At 37.2% G+C, this 14,611-nt stretch overlaps 1 protein-coding gene across 1 annotated transcript in view; it reads right to left on the bottom strand.

Annotated features, from left to right (window-relative positions):
* MARK1 (microtubule affinity regulating kinase 1) overlaps positions 1 to 14,611 on the bottom strand; it is a gene marked incomplete at its 5' end in the record, with an annotated part of 141,203 nt that overhangs the window by 62,164 nt on the left and 64,428 nt on the right. The window contains one exon of the mRNA XM_082658238.1: positions 1,154 to 1,357. Coding sequence (XP_082514364.1) covers positions 1,154 to 1,357 — 204 coding nt within the window. The remainder of the gene's footprint in view (positions 1 to 1,153; positions 1,358 to 14,611) is intronic.

Genomic DNA, 14,611 nt, shown 5'->3' with positions numbered 1-14,611 from the left:
CATAATTGGATGGTAAAGTTTTGATAATTAGGCAGCCTTAGAATATATTCTATTGACCCAAGTCTTTAACCTATTTGATTCTGAGTCAGTGAAATTACACCTTTGTTAAAGTCATTCCAGGTTTCCCCTTTTAAAGTAAAAGTCATCTGTATCTTCTTCTTTTACTCATGATCTTGATAAGTTACAATTCTCAGAGGGGAGAGGCTTATAAACTTTTAGTGAGTTAAGTATTATGTGGGTAGAAAGATTGGACACCCTAACTTCCTTACAGCAAACTAACAGAATGGATTTAAATGTCCTCTAAGTCTCTGTCTAATACAGCCTGTGTCCCAACAGCTCCTGGGGTCAAAATGGTCAGAGAGGACTAAGTTTAACCGTATGTGACAATAATATTATGTATAGAACAAAATGGAAACTTAACAAAAACATTTTATGACAGATTTTTCATAATGTCCTAACTGGATCCAGTAAACATTATATAATATAGAGTGTTAGATGTTTAACTATTTTTAGTCTTTATTATATGTTATTAAATATATTAATTATTATTTTAAAAACAAATTTTGCTATATAAATACATCTGATTTGAAACACATGGGATTTTAGAAACCCGATTCTCTTATTATCTGAGAAAAACATCTGTATAACACTTGCTCAATGTGGTTTCTAAATAGATAAAAATTAGTGGGTGACTTTCTATACATTTATACCTAATTTATCTCAAGCAGTAATTTAAAAAAAAATTTTATTGAGGTAACAGTGGTTTATAACACTATATAAGTTTCACATGTACAACCTCATTTTCTGCTCCTGTATTCACTGCAGCTTAAGCAGTAATTAAGAAGAAGTTATCCTAGCCCTGTTCATGGGGTCAGGTAAAAATCAGAAATTTTTACAGAAGCCATATAATGAAAGACAGAAGTCTGAGCAAACCTCATCTGCAGCACATCTGATTTATGAGATGCTAATACATAAGGACAATTCTTCTGTGCCATGTATAGATAACTCTATCTACATACATTCCATTCACACATATCCCAGTGTTTACCATACTGCAACTGGTACTTATTCCCAGAATCAGCTGTAGGAAAGCTTTTGTAACTAGATTCTGGAGAGGTCTAAGTAAATATTAAAAGGAATCATGAAAACTTACCTCTCTACTAGTTAGAACATGTCTTGCCAATTTCACTTTGGCAAAATTTCCCTTCCCTATTGTTTTTTGTAAACGGTAATTTCCAATGTGAGGCTGTTCGTCTGTTGCTGACGTAATGGAGTTTCTACACCGAGGGATGTTCTGTCTGCTACTTGATTTGGTCGGCTGGATATGGGGTTCAGTATATCCATCCACAGATGTATGCTGAGGAAAAGGTTACAAGGTTTCACGGTTAATTAAACTACATGATAAAAGGATCGTTTAAAAAACTACAAACAATTTTCATCAGTAATTCATCTCCAATGAAAACAGATTGTACTACACGATTTAAAAACATTTTGAGCATTCCGTTCATAATTTCTACTTGACTTTAGCTCCCTTTGCCAGTGGGAATATAACCATTTAAAATGAAATGTTCTGCATAGCTTTAGGTATATGCTTTTGATTTAAAACAAATACAACTGGTTAGATAGCCAGGAGCCCCAAAGACCATTACTCCTGAAAGGGTGTTACCCCTGTGGGTTGAGAGGACAACACAATCCAAGATTGCTTCATTAAAATGGCAGAACGTCTTCAATGCCAAGGCAAACAACCTCCTGAGTATGGCTCTGTTTCTCTAAACCAGCCCAAGTACTTGTCAGGTTCACTCTTTCATTTGCTGGGCATATAACTTGGCCAGCTGACCTAGCAGCTTCCCACTGTAGGTACACCTCTAATCAATTCCTGCCCAGTCCCCTCACCACCTCACCATGCCCAAGCAGGAGCTATCTACAGCCCAGCCTGAATCCAGTACCTAACATCCACTGCATTCCTCTTCAGTGCCCTTCTCAAGGCAGAGATGTCACTTTGTCTCCTAGTCTCACGATAGCCCACCATCGCATTGAGTAGCTGACTCTGTTCCCCTGCAGGCTCAGCACCTCAAGTCCCAGGTAAAGCTGCCTGAGGAACCCTGTTTCCCCAGCTCTGATTGTTCCTGCTCTTGTCTAGTTTTGTCTGCATTCTGACATAAATAAAATTTCTCTCTCTTTTTGTGAAAACATAGAATGTAACATCTTTATCTAACTGGCATCTTAACAATAGCCGAAGATGAGTAGAACAAATTAGCAAAAGAAGGGGATAATTTTTATTTGCAAAGTAACTAATTCAGACATACATTGTCCCATCTACACCACCAAAAGCTTGTCTAAAAAATTCTGATCAGAAATTTCTTAAAGGCAACTTCAAAGACGACTCCATTTACGAACCTCACGCAAAGCATGACTCACGGTCGTTTCTCTACTTGTTATTACTTTCTGATTTTTTTAAAAACTCAGCTCAGGGTTAAAGGATTTTTTGTGTTTTACACACACTTGCAGCCTGCAGCCTCAGTCTGAGTTAGTGTCCTTCTGGTGTATTTCCACAGCAAACTGTACTTCCATGGATCTCAGCGTCCATTCCACTGCACTGTCATTACACATTCACTTCTTTGTCCCAGCCACCCTACCACGAGCAATCTGAGGGCAGGGACGTTTTCTTTTTACCTTTATATACTCACCACATTGCAGAGTGCCAGATACATAGGAAGGATTCAATAAATCAATAGTTCTCAAAGTGTTGTCCCTGGACCACTACCATCAGCATCATCTGGGAACATGTTAGAAATGCAAATTCCCTGACCCTATTCCACACCTACTGAATAAGAAACTCTGGCAGTGGAATCCAGCAATCAGTGTTTTAACAAGTCCTCCAGGTGATTCTGATGCAGGCCAAAGTTTGAAAACTACTGCAGTAAATAATGCAAGAAGGTGGTAAATACAAAGTTATTCATTGGCTCTCAGAGAATTTTCTATTATCCGAGCATAAACAAGAGATTTTAACTATAATCAATTTCTAACAGTTAACAGATTGCTATAATATTTCCTACAAAAAATACTTCTCTACCTGAACTTGTTCTGTAAGGACTGTGGATTTGTCTAACACTCAAAATCTAATCTCCTTCTCAACAAAGCTTTCTATGCCTTTTCATAAAGCAGAGTTGATTATCCCTCTCTTCTGTTGCTATCTTTATATCTAGTAAAAACTTCTGTTACTGAACTATCACACCACCTTTTAAGTCCTGTCCATGGTCTGTTTTCACTGTTAGACCTAAAGCTCCTTAAGCCCCAGAAGTTAATATGGTGTTAGGCACAAAAAAGACACTAAATACATACTAAGTTGAAGAAATTTAGGGTCCTTGTGCTCCTGACACCTATACTCAGAATGACTTCTGAGGAATGATGATTTCCTTGCTGTCCAGGTCTTTGATGCGTGTAACAGCAGGATGAGTTAAAATATCTGAGTTGTAACCCAGCTCCCAATGCTGGCTGCAGAGCATATCCTCAAATAAACCAAACTATGACAGACTGAATTATTAGCTCCAAATTTTCACAATCTTTGCCAGGTAACTTTCCAATGTTCTCCCACTGCGGACAGGGTATGGTTCTCACTCTTTGGGCATCCAGTCATGTGATTTGCTTTGGTCAACAGAATGAGTTCAGAGTGGGGCTTCCCTGGTGGCGCAGTGGTCGAGGGTCTACCTGCCGATGCAGGGGACACAGGTTCGTGCCCCGGTCTGGGAAGGTCCCACGTGCCGCGGAGCGGCTGGGCCCGTGAGCCATGGCCGCTGAGCCTGCGTGTCCGGAGCCTGTACTCCACAACGGGAGACGCCACAACAGTGAGAGGCCCGCGTACCGCAAAACAAAACAAAACAAAAATATATATATATATGATTTCCTAACTTTCAACATTAAGCATGACCATTTTAAGAGCCAATCAACTTACACAGAATGCATTTATATGAGTCTTAAATTAGAAATTAAAATAGAATATATAGCACATGTTTTATATTATATAATTCTAATTATAAAACACGCACCCAAACAAATATTCCTCCCCTCAAACCCTCATCTTTCCTTTGGACTGCCACAGCACCACTCAGGAGCAGAATCTTTCCTTAAAGAAACTTTGTGAAGGGTAACTTGGGATAACTGATCTCACCCCTTCCTGATCAATAGATTCTTTCTCAAATAGGAAACGTGCAAAAAATGTTTAATTTTTAAATGTTTAATGTTCATGGGCTGAATTTATAGTGTTAATAAGAACTATCTCAGCCCTAAGGCTGACAGATATAAGAAATTATGTGAGCTCAATTATATAATATCTGTAAGTTTTAGTCTGCATCTTTAGCTGAAAATACAAATTCAGATCTTATATTTTCTTTCTTCAAGTTGTCCACTCAATCCAGTAGACACTGAACTCCTTCAGTTTTCTGCAGCAGTGGCAGCATGACCCTAAAGCTGGCCCTGAGTACACAGCATATTCAAAGTAATTATAGGTAATGGTTCCATTAGTTCTTCAAAGCTACATCCCATGGATTACCAGACTTCAGTTCCTGAATAATACTAGAATTTTCCCTGCCTTCAATACCAACTGAAATGAAAGAGCTACTCACTAGCCGTGCATCCTTGGGCAAGTTGTTTAACCTTTATGTGCCTGTTTCTTAATCTGTAAGAGGCAGCTAATAATAAAGCTTACCTCAGAGTCATTCTGAGGATCAGATAAAATAATTTCTGTAAAGGTGTAAATAGTATGTAATAAGAACCATGTAAGTGTTTGTTAATTAAAACTACACTAAACAAATAAACAAAAATACCCCGTTTCCTAGACCAGAACACTAATCCCAAATTTCTGCTATTTCTCTGAGTGTTTGTTGCCTGCAACCATTCCTGGTACGAATATCAGTCAGGTTTCTTGTCTGCAAGCAACAGAAAACAACTCAGGCTAAGTCAAATAGAAAAGAAAGTTTTGGAAGTCTACTCGTAGACGGAAAAAATCCTGAAGCATGAAACTTATATTCTAGTGAAAGAAAACAAGACTATGCAAATAGCCAAAATAAAATAACTATACTTGGTAATAGGGGGCAAAAAGGAAATAAAATGAGATGATGTGACAGGAATGACTATGGAGGGAGTTGGGGTGAGTGATACCTAAGATAGAGTACATGGAATAAATGATGTTTGAGCTGGACCTGAAAGATGAAAGGAGCTAGATAAACAGGGGATGAGCAATCCAGACAGTGAAATGAATAAATAGAAGAATCCCAAGGTGAGATCATACTTTGTAAATTCAAAGAAGAAACGTACCTAATAAAATGGTACATTATATGGGACATCTTTTCAAAGGGCTACATCTTGAAAATTCAGATGTCCAACTGAATACTATTGGAATTCAAACTGTTTAAGTTACAGATATAAAGCCCTGTACATTTGACCACACAGAGTCAGATTTAAAAGGCAAGAGCAGGTGCAGCCTGCTTACTAATAGGTAATGAATGAATAAGTGAATGCATGAATGAATCAAATAACAAATAAACAATAAAAAGAGAAACCATTAAAGATAAGCCACATCTCTATCTCACAACCTAATTTCTTTCTAGGTAGTTCTTCTCTTTGGCCTGAATCAAACAACTGTTTAGATCAAAAGAAAATCTAGCTGGGACTAGAATTTCCATTTTCATAATTTTTTGCTAAATGAGAATGGCAATACCCTAGTTATCCAGAGGGAAAATGGTAAAAAAAAAAAAAAAAAAAAAAAGCTATCAATTACTGAAGGGTTACTGTGTGCTAAGAGCTGTATTAGATGTTTTACATGCATTACCTCTTTTAATCTTCACAACGGCTCTGTCAAGAAGCATACCATGATGACCTGTTTTATTTATTTATTTAATTTATTTATTTTTGGCTGCGTTGGGTCTTTGTTGCTGCACGCAGGCTTTTCTCTTGTTGTGGCGAGCGGGGGCTACTCTTCGTTGTGCTGCGTGGGCTTCTCATTGCGGTGGCTTCTCTTGTTGCGGAGCACGGGCCCTAGGCGTGCGGGCTTCAGTAGTTGTGGCATGCGGGCTCAGTTGCTCCATGGCGTGTGGGATCTTCCTGGACCAGGGATCGAACCCTTGTCCCCTGCACTGGCAGGCGGATTTCTAACCACTGTGCCACCAGGGAAGTCCCTGATGACCTGTTTTAGAGATAGGGAAAGTAGTGGCTCAGAGAGGTTATGTACCATTAGACCCGGACCCTTCTAGTTAATGCCAGGTTCTACATAAGTATCAATTAAAGTGCATATATGTGTATGTTGGGGTGGGTTGTGATCCTTATGGAGCTTCTAGCTCCATGTGCTTTTCTCTGGATAAAAAATCTCAAAAACAAAAGCAAACAAAAAACTACTGGACATATTTTATGCTATTCCTAACATTGCTAGTGTAATGGTCATCTAGAAAGTTACCAACTCCCAGGAATAATATTGACCACACTAGTAACATATCAAAAAGAAAACTGGCATTCATTTCATTTAAACTACATAGTGAGTAGAGTTAGCCAAATAGCTGGAATTCTGAGGAAACAGAGATGGTTGTCCTATTTTTGAAAAATGAGATGGTTTATGCTCTAAGTGCAAGTAAAAGGAAAACTTTTTTTTTTTTTTTGCAGTACGCGGGCCTTTCACTGTTGTGGTGTCTCCCGTTGCGGAGCACAGGCTCCGGATGTGCAGGCTCAGCGGCCACGGCTCATGGGCCCAGCTGCTCCGCGGCATGTGGGATCTTTCCGGACCGGGGCATGAACCCGTGTCCCCTGCATCGGCAGGCGGACTCTCAACCACTGCGCCACCAGGGAAGCCCAAAGGAAAACTTTTTATTTTGGGTGCAGCTTTTTAATTGACTAAACTTTTCTGACTTTGTTGTTAAAACCGGAAAGTAGCCTGGAGATTACAAAGTTCAGGGCAAACTGAACGTGGCTTACAAAATCAAAGCAAAACAGGCACCTTAGAAGTCAATCAGCATCTAAACTTCCACAATTTTGCTCACTGTATTCACGCCATAGGTAAATATACCTTGAAATTAGGTCCCAATTTTAATTGCTAAACTCAGATCCTCCCACAAGGATGTATTACACTTAGGTATTTTCCTAGGCAAGGAAGATATTTTTCCACATGTTGCATCACCCGCTTGGATAAGGTTTATTTCTTTTTATTATTTTCACTATCCATCAATGATTGTCAAATCAGATATTAAAAAGGACAAGTACTACCTCTCCCCAGACACAGAATTAGCGACAAGTGAGTAGGAAGCACTCTCCCACAGGGCACTCACAATGGAGTTTGGGAATGCAGGGTCAACAGAAAGTCATCAAAGTAACTCCAAAGCCTCTAGCTTCATCTTATTTTTTGAACTATGTCTCCCATCTCACTACTCAGTGATTCGTTTACTCACTCATTCAATCAACAGAAATTTACTTTGACCTACTATATGCATATCCTACAGTGCCAGAGAATCGAGAGAAATCTAAATATAAAAAGTCCCGGTCCTCATAAAGTTTACATTTTAGCAGAGGGAGAGGTAAAAGGAAGAGAGAAGGGTAATACGTATGCAAACCAATAAAGAGATAAAATGCCAACCAGTGGTTCATGGTATAAAAAGAGAAACCAGGGAGGGTAAGGAACTGGAAAGTAAGGGTGGTCATGGGTGGTCTCTGATGAGATGACATTTAAGAAGAGGCCTGAATGAAATGAACGAGTCTAGAAATCAACAGAGGTCTGGGCTGGAGATATTAATTTGTAAGTAATTCCTTGCAAAAATAAGTACTTCACATTCATCTTTCTCTTTGAAACATCTAAGTTGAAAAATAAAGTTACATTTATATGTTGTCTCTTCCCATGTGTGTGTGTACACATAAACACACTCCCCCAAAATCTATTCATCTTGATCCCTTGAACATTTTTTTCAAGTTGAGGATAGGTATTTTCCAACCATGAAGAAGGAGCAAACATGTACCAGAGGATAAGAAAACCTGTTAATTTTCAAAATGGATTTAGATTTTCTCCTTTGTGAATGTCCTCTGGCCACACTTGAAAAGGCGATACTGACTGAGGGGGATACTAAAAAGAGAAAGAAAACAAACTCTCTCCAAATTATTGAACAGTGAATAAATATGGTTCATTATTCTCAGCTATGGTTAGCATCATGGTTTTATTTTATAAAACCATATCAATTTATTAAAGCTTACTCTAACATCAAAGTAAATCATGATCTTTTATTTCAGCCACTGAATCTACTGGGTGACTGAATATTCAAATGTTCCTGAGAAGTCTTATCATGTATTAGACCTGAAGTTAGGGATGCCACAGCTCACTTCCCAGGACTCTAGAACATGCTGCTTTTGCACACCACAACTACTCTTTGGTCAGCTGATAGCACCATTACAGGCCATGACAATTTAGAACCAATAACCAAATTTCTATTTCTCAAAGTCATTTTTTAAAAAGTAGGGAAATTATGCTTCCAATATTGGATAAATAGTTTGTATCTGACTAACCGATCAGCAGAAAAAATACAATCTCTAGACAAAATATTAAAAACAATTGTTTCGTGGCCTGGAAGAGCCACAAAAAGCAGGCAAAAACTGACGGGAGACTGATCTTTGTAAAAAGGGAACCAAATAGGGTGAAATTTTTAGTTTTACAGTTTCTACCTGGGGGCAAACTCCGGTCCACCTATTCCTAGTGACTGAAATTTAAGCACAAAGCAACAGTCTTACTGGCTAAAGGAGTCAGAGGATGGAGCTGGGGGCTAAAAAAAATTGACTGGAGAGTGATAAAGGAAACTGGCAAAAATAAAGTCACAAAGAATAAAACTCTGAAATCTTTATATAAACTACAGGTTCTTTATTGAGCCCTAAACCAAACGTGAGCAAGAGAAACTCCAAGGAACATGTCAGAAGGAGACAGCTAGAAAGTTAAGGAAATAACAAAGATTTGGCTGTTGCCCACCGTAGGGAAGGGAAGACTAAATTTGAAGTCTGAGTTAAGCCAAATTAACTTCCTGCCAAATCAACACTTTTTAGAGGAAGATAACTAAATCCGGAGTCTCTGTATAGTATTATCAACAATGTCCGGTGTATAACCAAAACTTACTAGATACGCGATGGAACAGAAGAATGAGACTGTCAAGAGAAACAGCAGTCAATAGAAATACACACCAAGATGTTCTAGAAGTTGGACAACAGGCAAGAACTTTAAAGCAGTTATGATACATACATTTCTAAAAGTAAAGGAAAATATGATTGGAAAATTCAAACAGATGGAAAATATCAGCAGAGAAATGGAAACTATAGTAAAGAAGCAAATAGAAATTCTAGAACTGAAAGTACAATACCTAAAAAGAACAATTCACTGGAAAGGCTTACAGTAGACTGCAAAGGAGAAAGGGTCAGTGAACTTGAAGACAAATGAATAAAAATTAGCCAGTCTGAAGAACTGAGAAGAATAATTAGCCAATCTAAAGAACTGAGAAGATTAAACAAAAATGAAGCAAGTGCCCCTATGATCTCTGGGTCAATATCACACAGACTAACACATTTGTAAATGGGGTACTAGAGAAAGAATACGAAGGAAATGAGGGAGAAAAACTTACTTGATGTAATAATGGTCATATAATTCACCCAAACTGTGAACTCCAAGCCGGATAAATTCAAAGAAAACCAAAAGTAGGTACATTACGGTCAAACTGCTAAAAACCATGTATAGAGGGGGAAAAAATCCCTAAAAGGAGTCAGGGAAAAACAACACAATACATACAAAGGAATGACAATACAAATGATAGTTCACTTCTTATTAGAAAAACTGGTGCTCAGGTGACAGTGGAAGTTTTTAGATGTGCTGCAGAAAAAACAAATGCAACTCCATATCCTTTACCCAGTGAAAATATTCTTTAAAAAAAAGAAGGCAACTATTGTAAATCAACTATACTTCAATAAAAAATGTAATAAAGACAAAATAAAGACATTTTTAGATGAACAAGAACTGAAAGAATTTGCTGCCAGAAGACATACGCTATACAAAATGCTAAGGATAATTTTTCCAGCCAAAGGGAAGTGACCATAGATGGTAAGTTGAATCTACAGAAAGGAAAAAAGAGCTCTGGAAATGATAAATATGTGGGTAAATATAAAACAGCATGTATTTTTTCATCTCTTAATTTCTTTAAAAGACATGACTATTTAAAGCAAAAAAGTATAACACCATACTGTGAGTTTTATAACATAAGCAGATATATGTGAAAACAAAAGCACAAAGGTCAGGGGAATTAAAAGATTCTTATAAGATTCTAACATTTTATCTGAACTGGTACAATACTACCCTACGTAGACTGCAAAAATATATGGGTGCGTTCTGTAATCTCTAGAGCAACCACTGGGGGAAAATGCACTGGAAAAGATACAGAGGCACTGGTAAGTCAACAGAGGAATTAAAATAGAATACTAGAAAATATCTGATTAACTCAAAAGTAGACAAGAAAGAAAAAAAGAGAGGAACACCACCAACGAAAACAAGAACAGATATAACAAAAAAACAAAAGAGCAAAATTAAAGACAGCAAACATCAAAAATTATATTTAATGTAAATAAAAATTTCAATTCAAAGAAAGGATTAAATGAATTTTTAAATTAAAAGACATACTCTAAGTATGAATATACAGATAGATTGAAAGTAAAATTACGGAAAAATACTAATGCAAACAGTAAGCAAAAGAGAGCTAGAAAAGCTATAATAATATCAGACAAAATAAACTTCAATACAAGGAGTACTAACAAAATAAAGACACATTTCATAATGATACAAGGGTCAATTCATTAGGAAGCTATAACAATCCTAAATATGTATGTGCCTAATAACCGAGTTTCAGTAAACAAAAACAGAAAAGGGAAAAAATACACAAATCCACAACTACAATTGGAGATTTTAACAACACTCTCAATAGTTTAAAGAATTTCACTCAAAACACAGTAAGGGTAAGGAAGATCTGAACACACTATTAATTTAAGGTAGGTTACAGGTTTCTTGAAACACACAGTTCACAGACTCCATGTCAAGAACCCTTTTCCAGATCTTTAAAGCTCTACATATCAAATTTAATTACCTTACTGGAAAACTGCACACAGATATTGACAACTTTGGCTTGTCAAAGAACAACTTAAAGAATATCTACATGTTGTACAAACGCATGACTGAAATGAAAATATCATTAATAATGATTAATGCCTACTTCATAAGGAACCAGGCAATAAATGAGTTTAATTGTCAGAAAAAATCTCTCAAATGGTATGCTTCCTTTATTATGTTATCATACGCTAATGCCTCCTTCATTCCCCAATTTCAGTGTTCAAGGTGAAATTTCTTTTTAAATAGTGCAGTGGTGAGTTGCACTTCAGTGAAAAGAGTAGTTTTATGAGTGTCAAAAACTTACACAGCAGAAAAAAGAATACTTACTGAAAACGGAAGCCCTGTGGATTCTCTTCCCTGTGTGCCTACAGCACTTGATGGGCATACCTCATTAGCCAGACTCATCAGAAAAAAAGGCAGAAGACTCAAATCAACAGAATTAGAAAAGAAAAAGGAGAAGTAACAAATGACACTGCAGAAATACAAAGGATCATGAGAGATTACTACAAGCAACTATATGCCAATAAAATGGACAACCTGGAAGAAATGGAAAAATTCTTAGAAAAGTACAACCTTCCAAGAATGAACCAGGAAGAAATAGAAAAGATAAACAGACCAATCACAAGCACTGAAATTGAGACTGTGATTAAAAATCTTCCAACAAACAAAAGCCCAAGACCAGATGGCTTCACAGGTGAATACTATCAAACATTTAGAGAAGAGCTAACACCTATCATTCTCAAACTCTTCCAAAATATAGCAGAGGGAAGAACACTCCCAAATTCATTCTACAAGGCCACCATCACCCTGATCCCAAACCACACAAAGATGTCACCAAGAAAGAAAACTACAGGCCAATATCACTGATGAACATAGATGCAAAAATCCTCAACAAAATACTAGCAAACAGAATCCAACAGCACTTTAAAAGGATCATACACCATGATCAAGTGAGGTTTATCCCAGGAATGCATGGATTCTTCAATATACACAAATCAATCAATGTGATAAACCATATTAACAAATTGAAGGAGAAAAACCATACGATCATCTCAATAGATGCAGAAAAAGCTTCTGACAAAATTCAACACCCATTTATGAAAAAAACCCTGCAGAAAGTAGGCATAGAGGGAACTTACCTCAACGTAATAAAGGCCATATATGACAAACCCACAGCCAACATCATTCTCAATGGTGAAAAACTGAAACCATTTCCACTAAGATCAGGAACAAGACAAGGCTGTCCACTCTCAACACTATTATTCATAATAGTTTTGGAAGTTTTAGCCACAGCAATCAGAGAAGAAAAACAAATAAAAGGAATCCAAATCAGAAAAGAAGAAGTAAAACTGTCACTGTCTGTAGATGACCTGATAGTATACATAGAGAATCCTAAAGATGCTACCAGAAAACTACTAGAGCTAATCAATGAATTTGTTTCAGTAGCAGGATACAAAATTAACACACAGAAATCTCTTGCATTCCTGTACACTAATGATGAAAAATCTGAAAGAGAAATTACGGAAATACTCTCATTTACCATTGCAACAAAAAGAACAAAATACCTAGGAATAAACCTACTTAAGGAGACAAAAGACCTGTATGCAGAAAACTATAAGACACTGATGAAAGATATTAAAGAGGATACATACAGATGGAGAGATATACTATGTTCTTGGATTGGAAGAATCAACGTCATGTAAATGACTGTAATACCCAAAGCAATCTACAGATTCAATGCAATCCCTATCAAACTACCAACAGCATTTTTCACAGAACTAGAACAAAAATTTGCACAATTTGTATGCAAATACAAAAGACCCCAAATAGCCAAAACAATCTTGAGAAAGAAAAATGGAGCTGGAGTCATCAGGCTCATGGATTTCAGACTATACTACAAAGCTACAGTAATCAAGACAGTATGGTACTGGCACAAAAACAGAAATACAGCTCAATGGAACAGGACAGAAAGCCCAGAAATAAACCCACACACATAAGGTCACCTTATCTTTGATAAAGGAGACAAGAGTATACAGTAAAGAAAAGACAGCCTCTTCAATAAGTGGTGCTGGGAAAACTGGACAGCTATGTGTAAAAGAATGAAATTAGAACACTCAGCAACACCATACACAAAAATAAACTCAAAATGGATTAAAGACCTAAATGTAAGGCCAGACACTATAAAACTCGTAGAGGAAAACATAGGCAGAACACTCTATGACATAAATCACAGCAAGATCCTTTTTGACCCACCTCCTAAAGAAATGGAAATAAAAACAAAAATAAACAAATGGGACCTAATGAAACTTAAAACGTTTTGCACAGCAAAGGAAACCATAAACAAGATGAAAAGACAACTCTCAGAATTCGAGAAAATATTTGCAAATGAAGCAATTGGCAAAGGATTAATCTCCAAAATATACAAGCAGCTCGTGCCGCTCAATATCAAAAAAACAAACAACCCAATCCAAAAATGGGCAGAAGACCTAAATAGACATTTCTCCAAAGAAGATATACAGATTGCCAACAAACACATGAAAGGATGCTCAACATCACTAATCATTAGAGAAATGCAAATCAAAACTACAATGAGGTAACACCTCACACCAGTCAGAATGGCAATCATCAGAAAGTCTACAAACAATAAATGCTGGAGAGGGTGTGGAGACAAGGGAACCCTCTTGCACTGTTGGTGAGAATGTAAATTGATACAGCCACTATGGAGAACAGTATGGATGTTCCCTACCATATGACCCAGCAATCCCACTACTGGGCATATACCCTGAGAAAACCATAATTCAAAAAGAGTCATGTACCACAGTGTTCATTGCAGCTCTATTTATAATAGCCAGGACATGGAAGCAACCTAAGTGTCCATCGACAGATGAACGGATAAAGAAGATGTGACACATATATACAATGGAATATTTCTCAGCCATAAAAAAAATGAGATTGAGTTATTTTTAGTGAGGTGGATGGACCTAGAGACTGTCATACAGAGTGAAGTAAGTCAGAAAGAGCAAAACAAATACCATATGCTAACACATATACATTGAATCTAAAAAAAAAAAAAAAAGAAGAGGTTCAGAAGAACCTAGGGGCAGGACAGGAATAAAGACACAGACGTAGAGAATGGACTTGAGGACACGGGGAGGGGAAAGGGTAAGCTGGGACGAAGTGAGAGAGTGGCATGGACATATATACACTACCAAATGGAAAACAGATAGCTAGTGAGAAGCAGCCACATAGTACACGGAGATCAGCTGAGTGCTTTGTGTCTATCTAGAGGGGTGGGATAGGGAGGGTGGGAGGGAGACGCAAGAGTGAGGAGATATGGGGATATATATATATATGTATAGCTGATTCACTTTGTTGTACAGCAGAAACTAACAGCCCACTGTAAAGCAATTATACTCCAACAACGATGTTAAAAAAAAAAAATCAAAATAAATA

The sequence above is a fragment of the Grampus griseus genome (genome assembly GCF_964374135.1).
Source record: "Grampus griseus genome assembly, chromosome: 1".
NCBI lineage: Eukaryota > Metazoa > Chordata > Mammalia > Artiodactyla > Delphinidae > Grampus > Grampus griseus.
The sequence above is the reverse complement of the archived record's forward strand: the minus strand, read 5'-3'. Positions and strand labels throughout refer to the sequence as shown.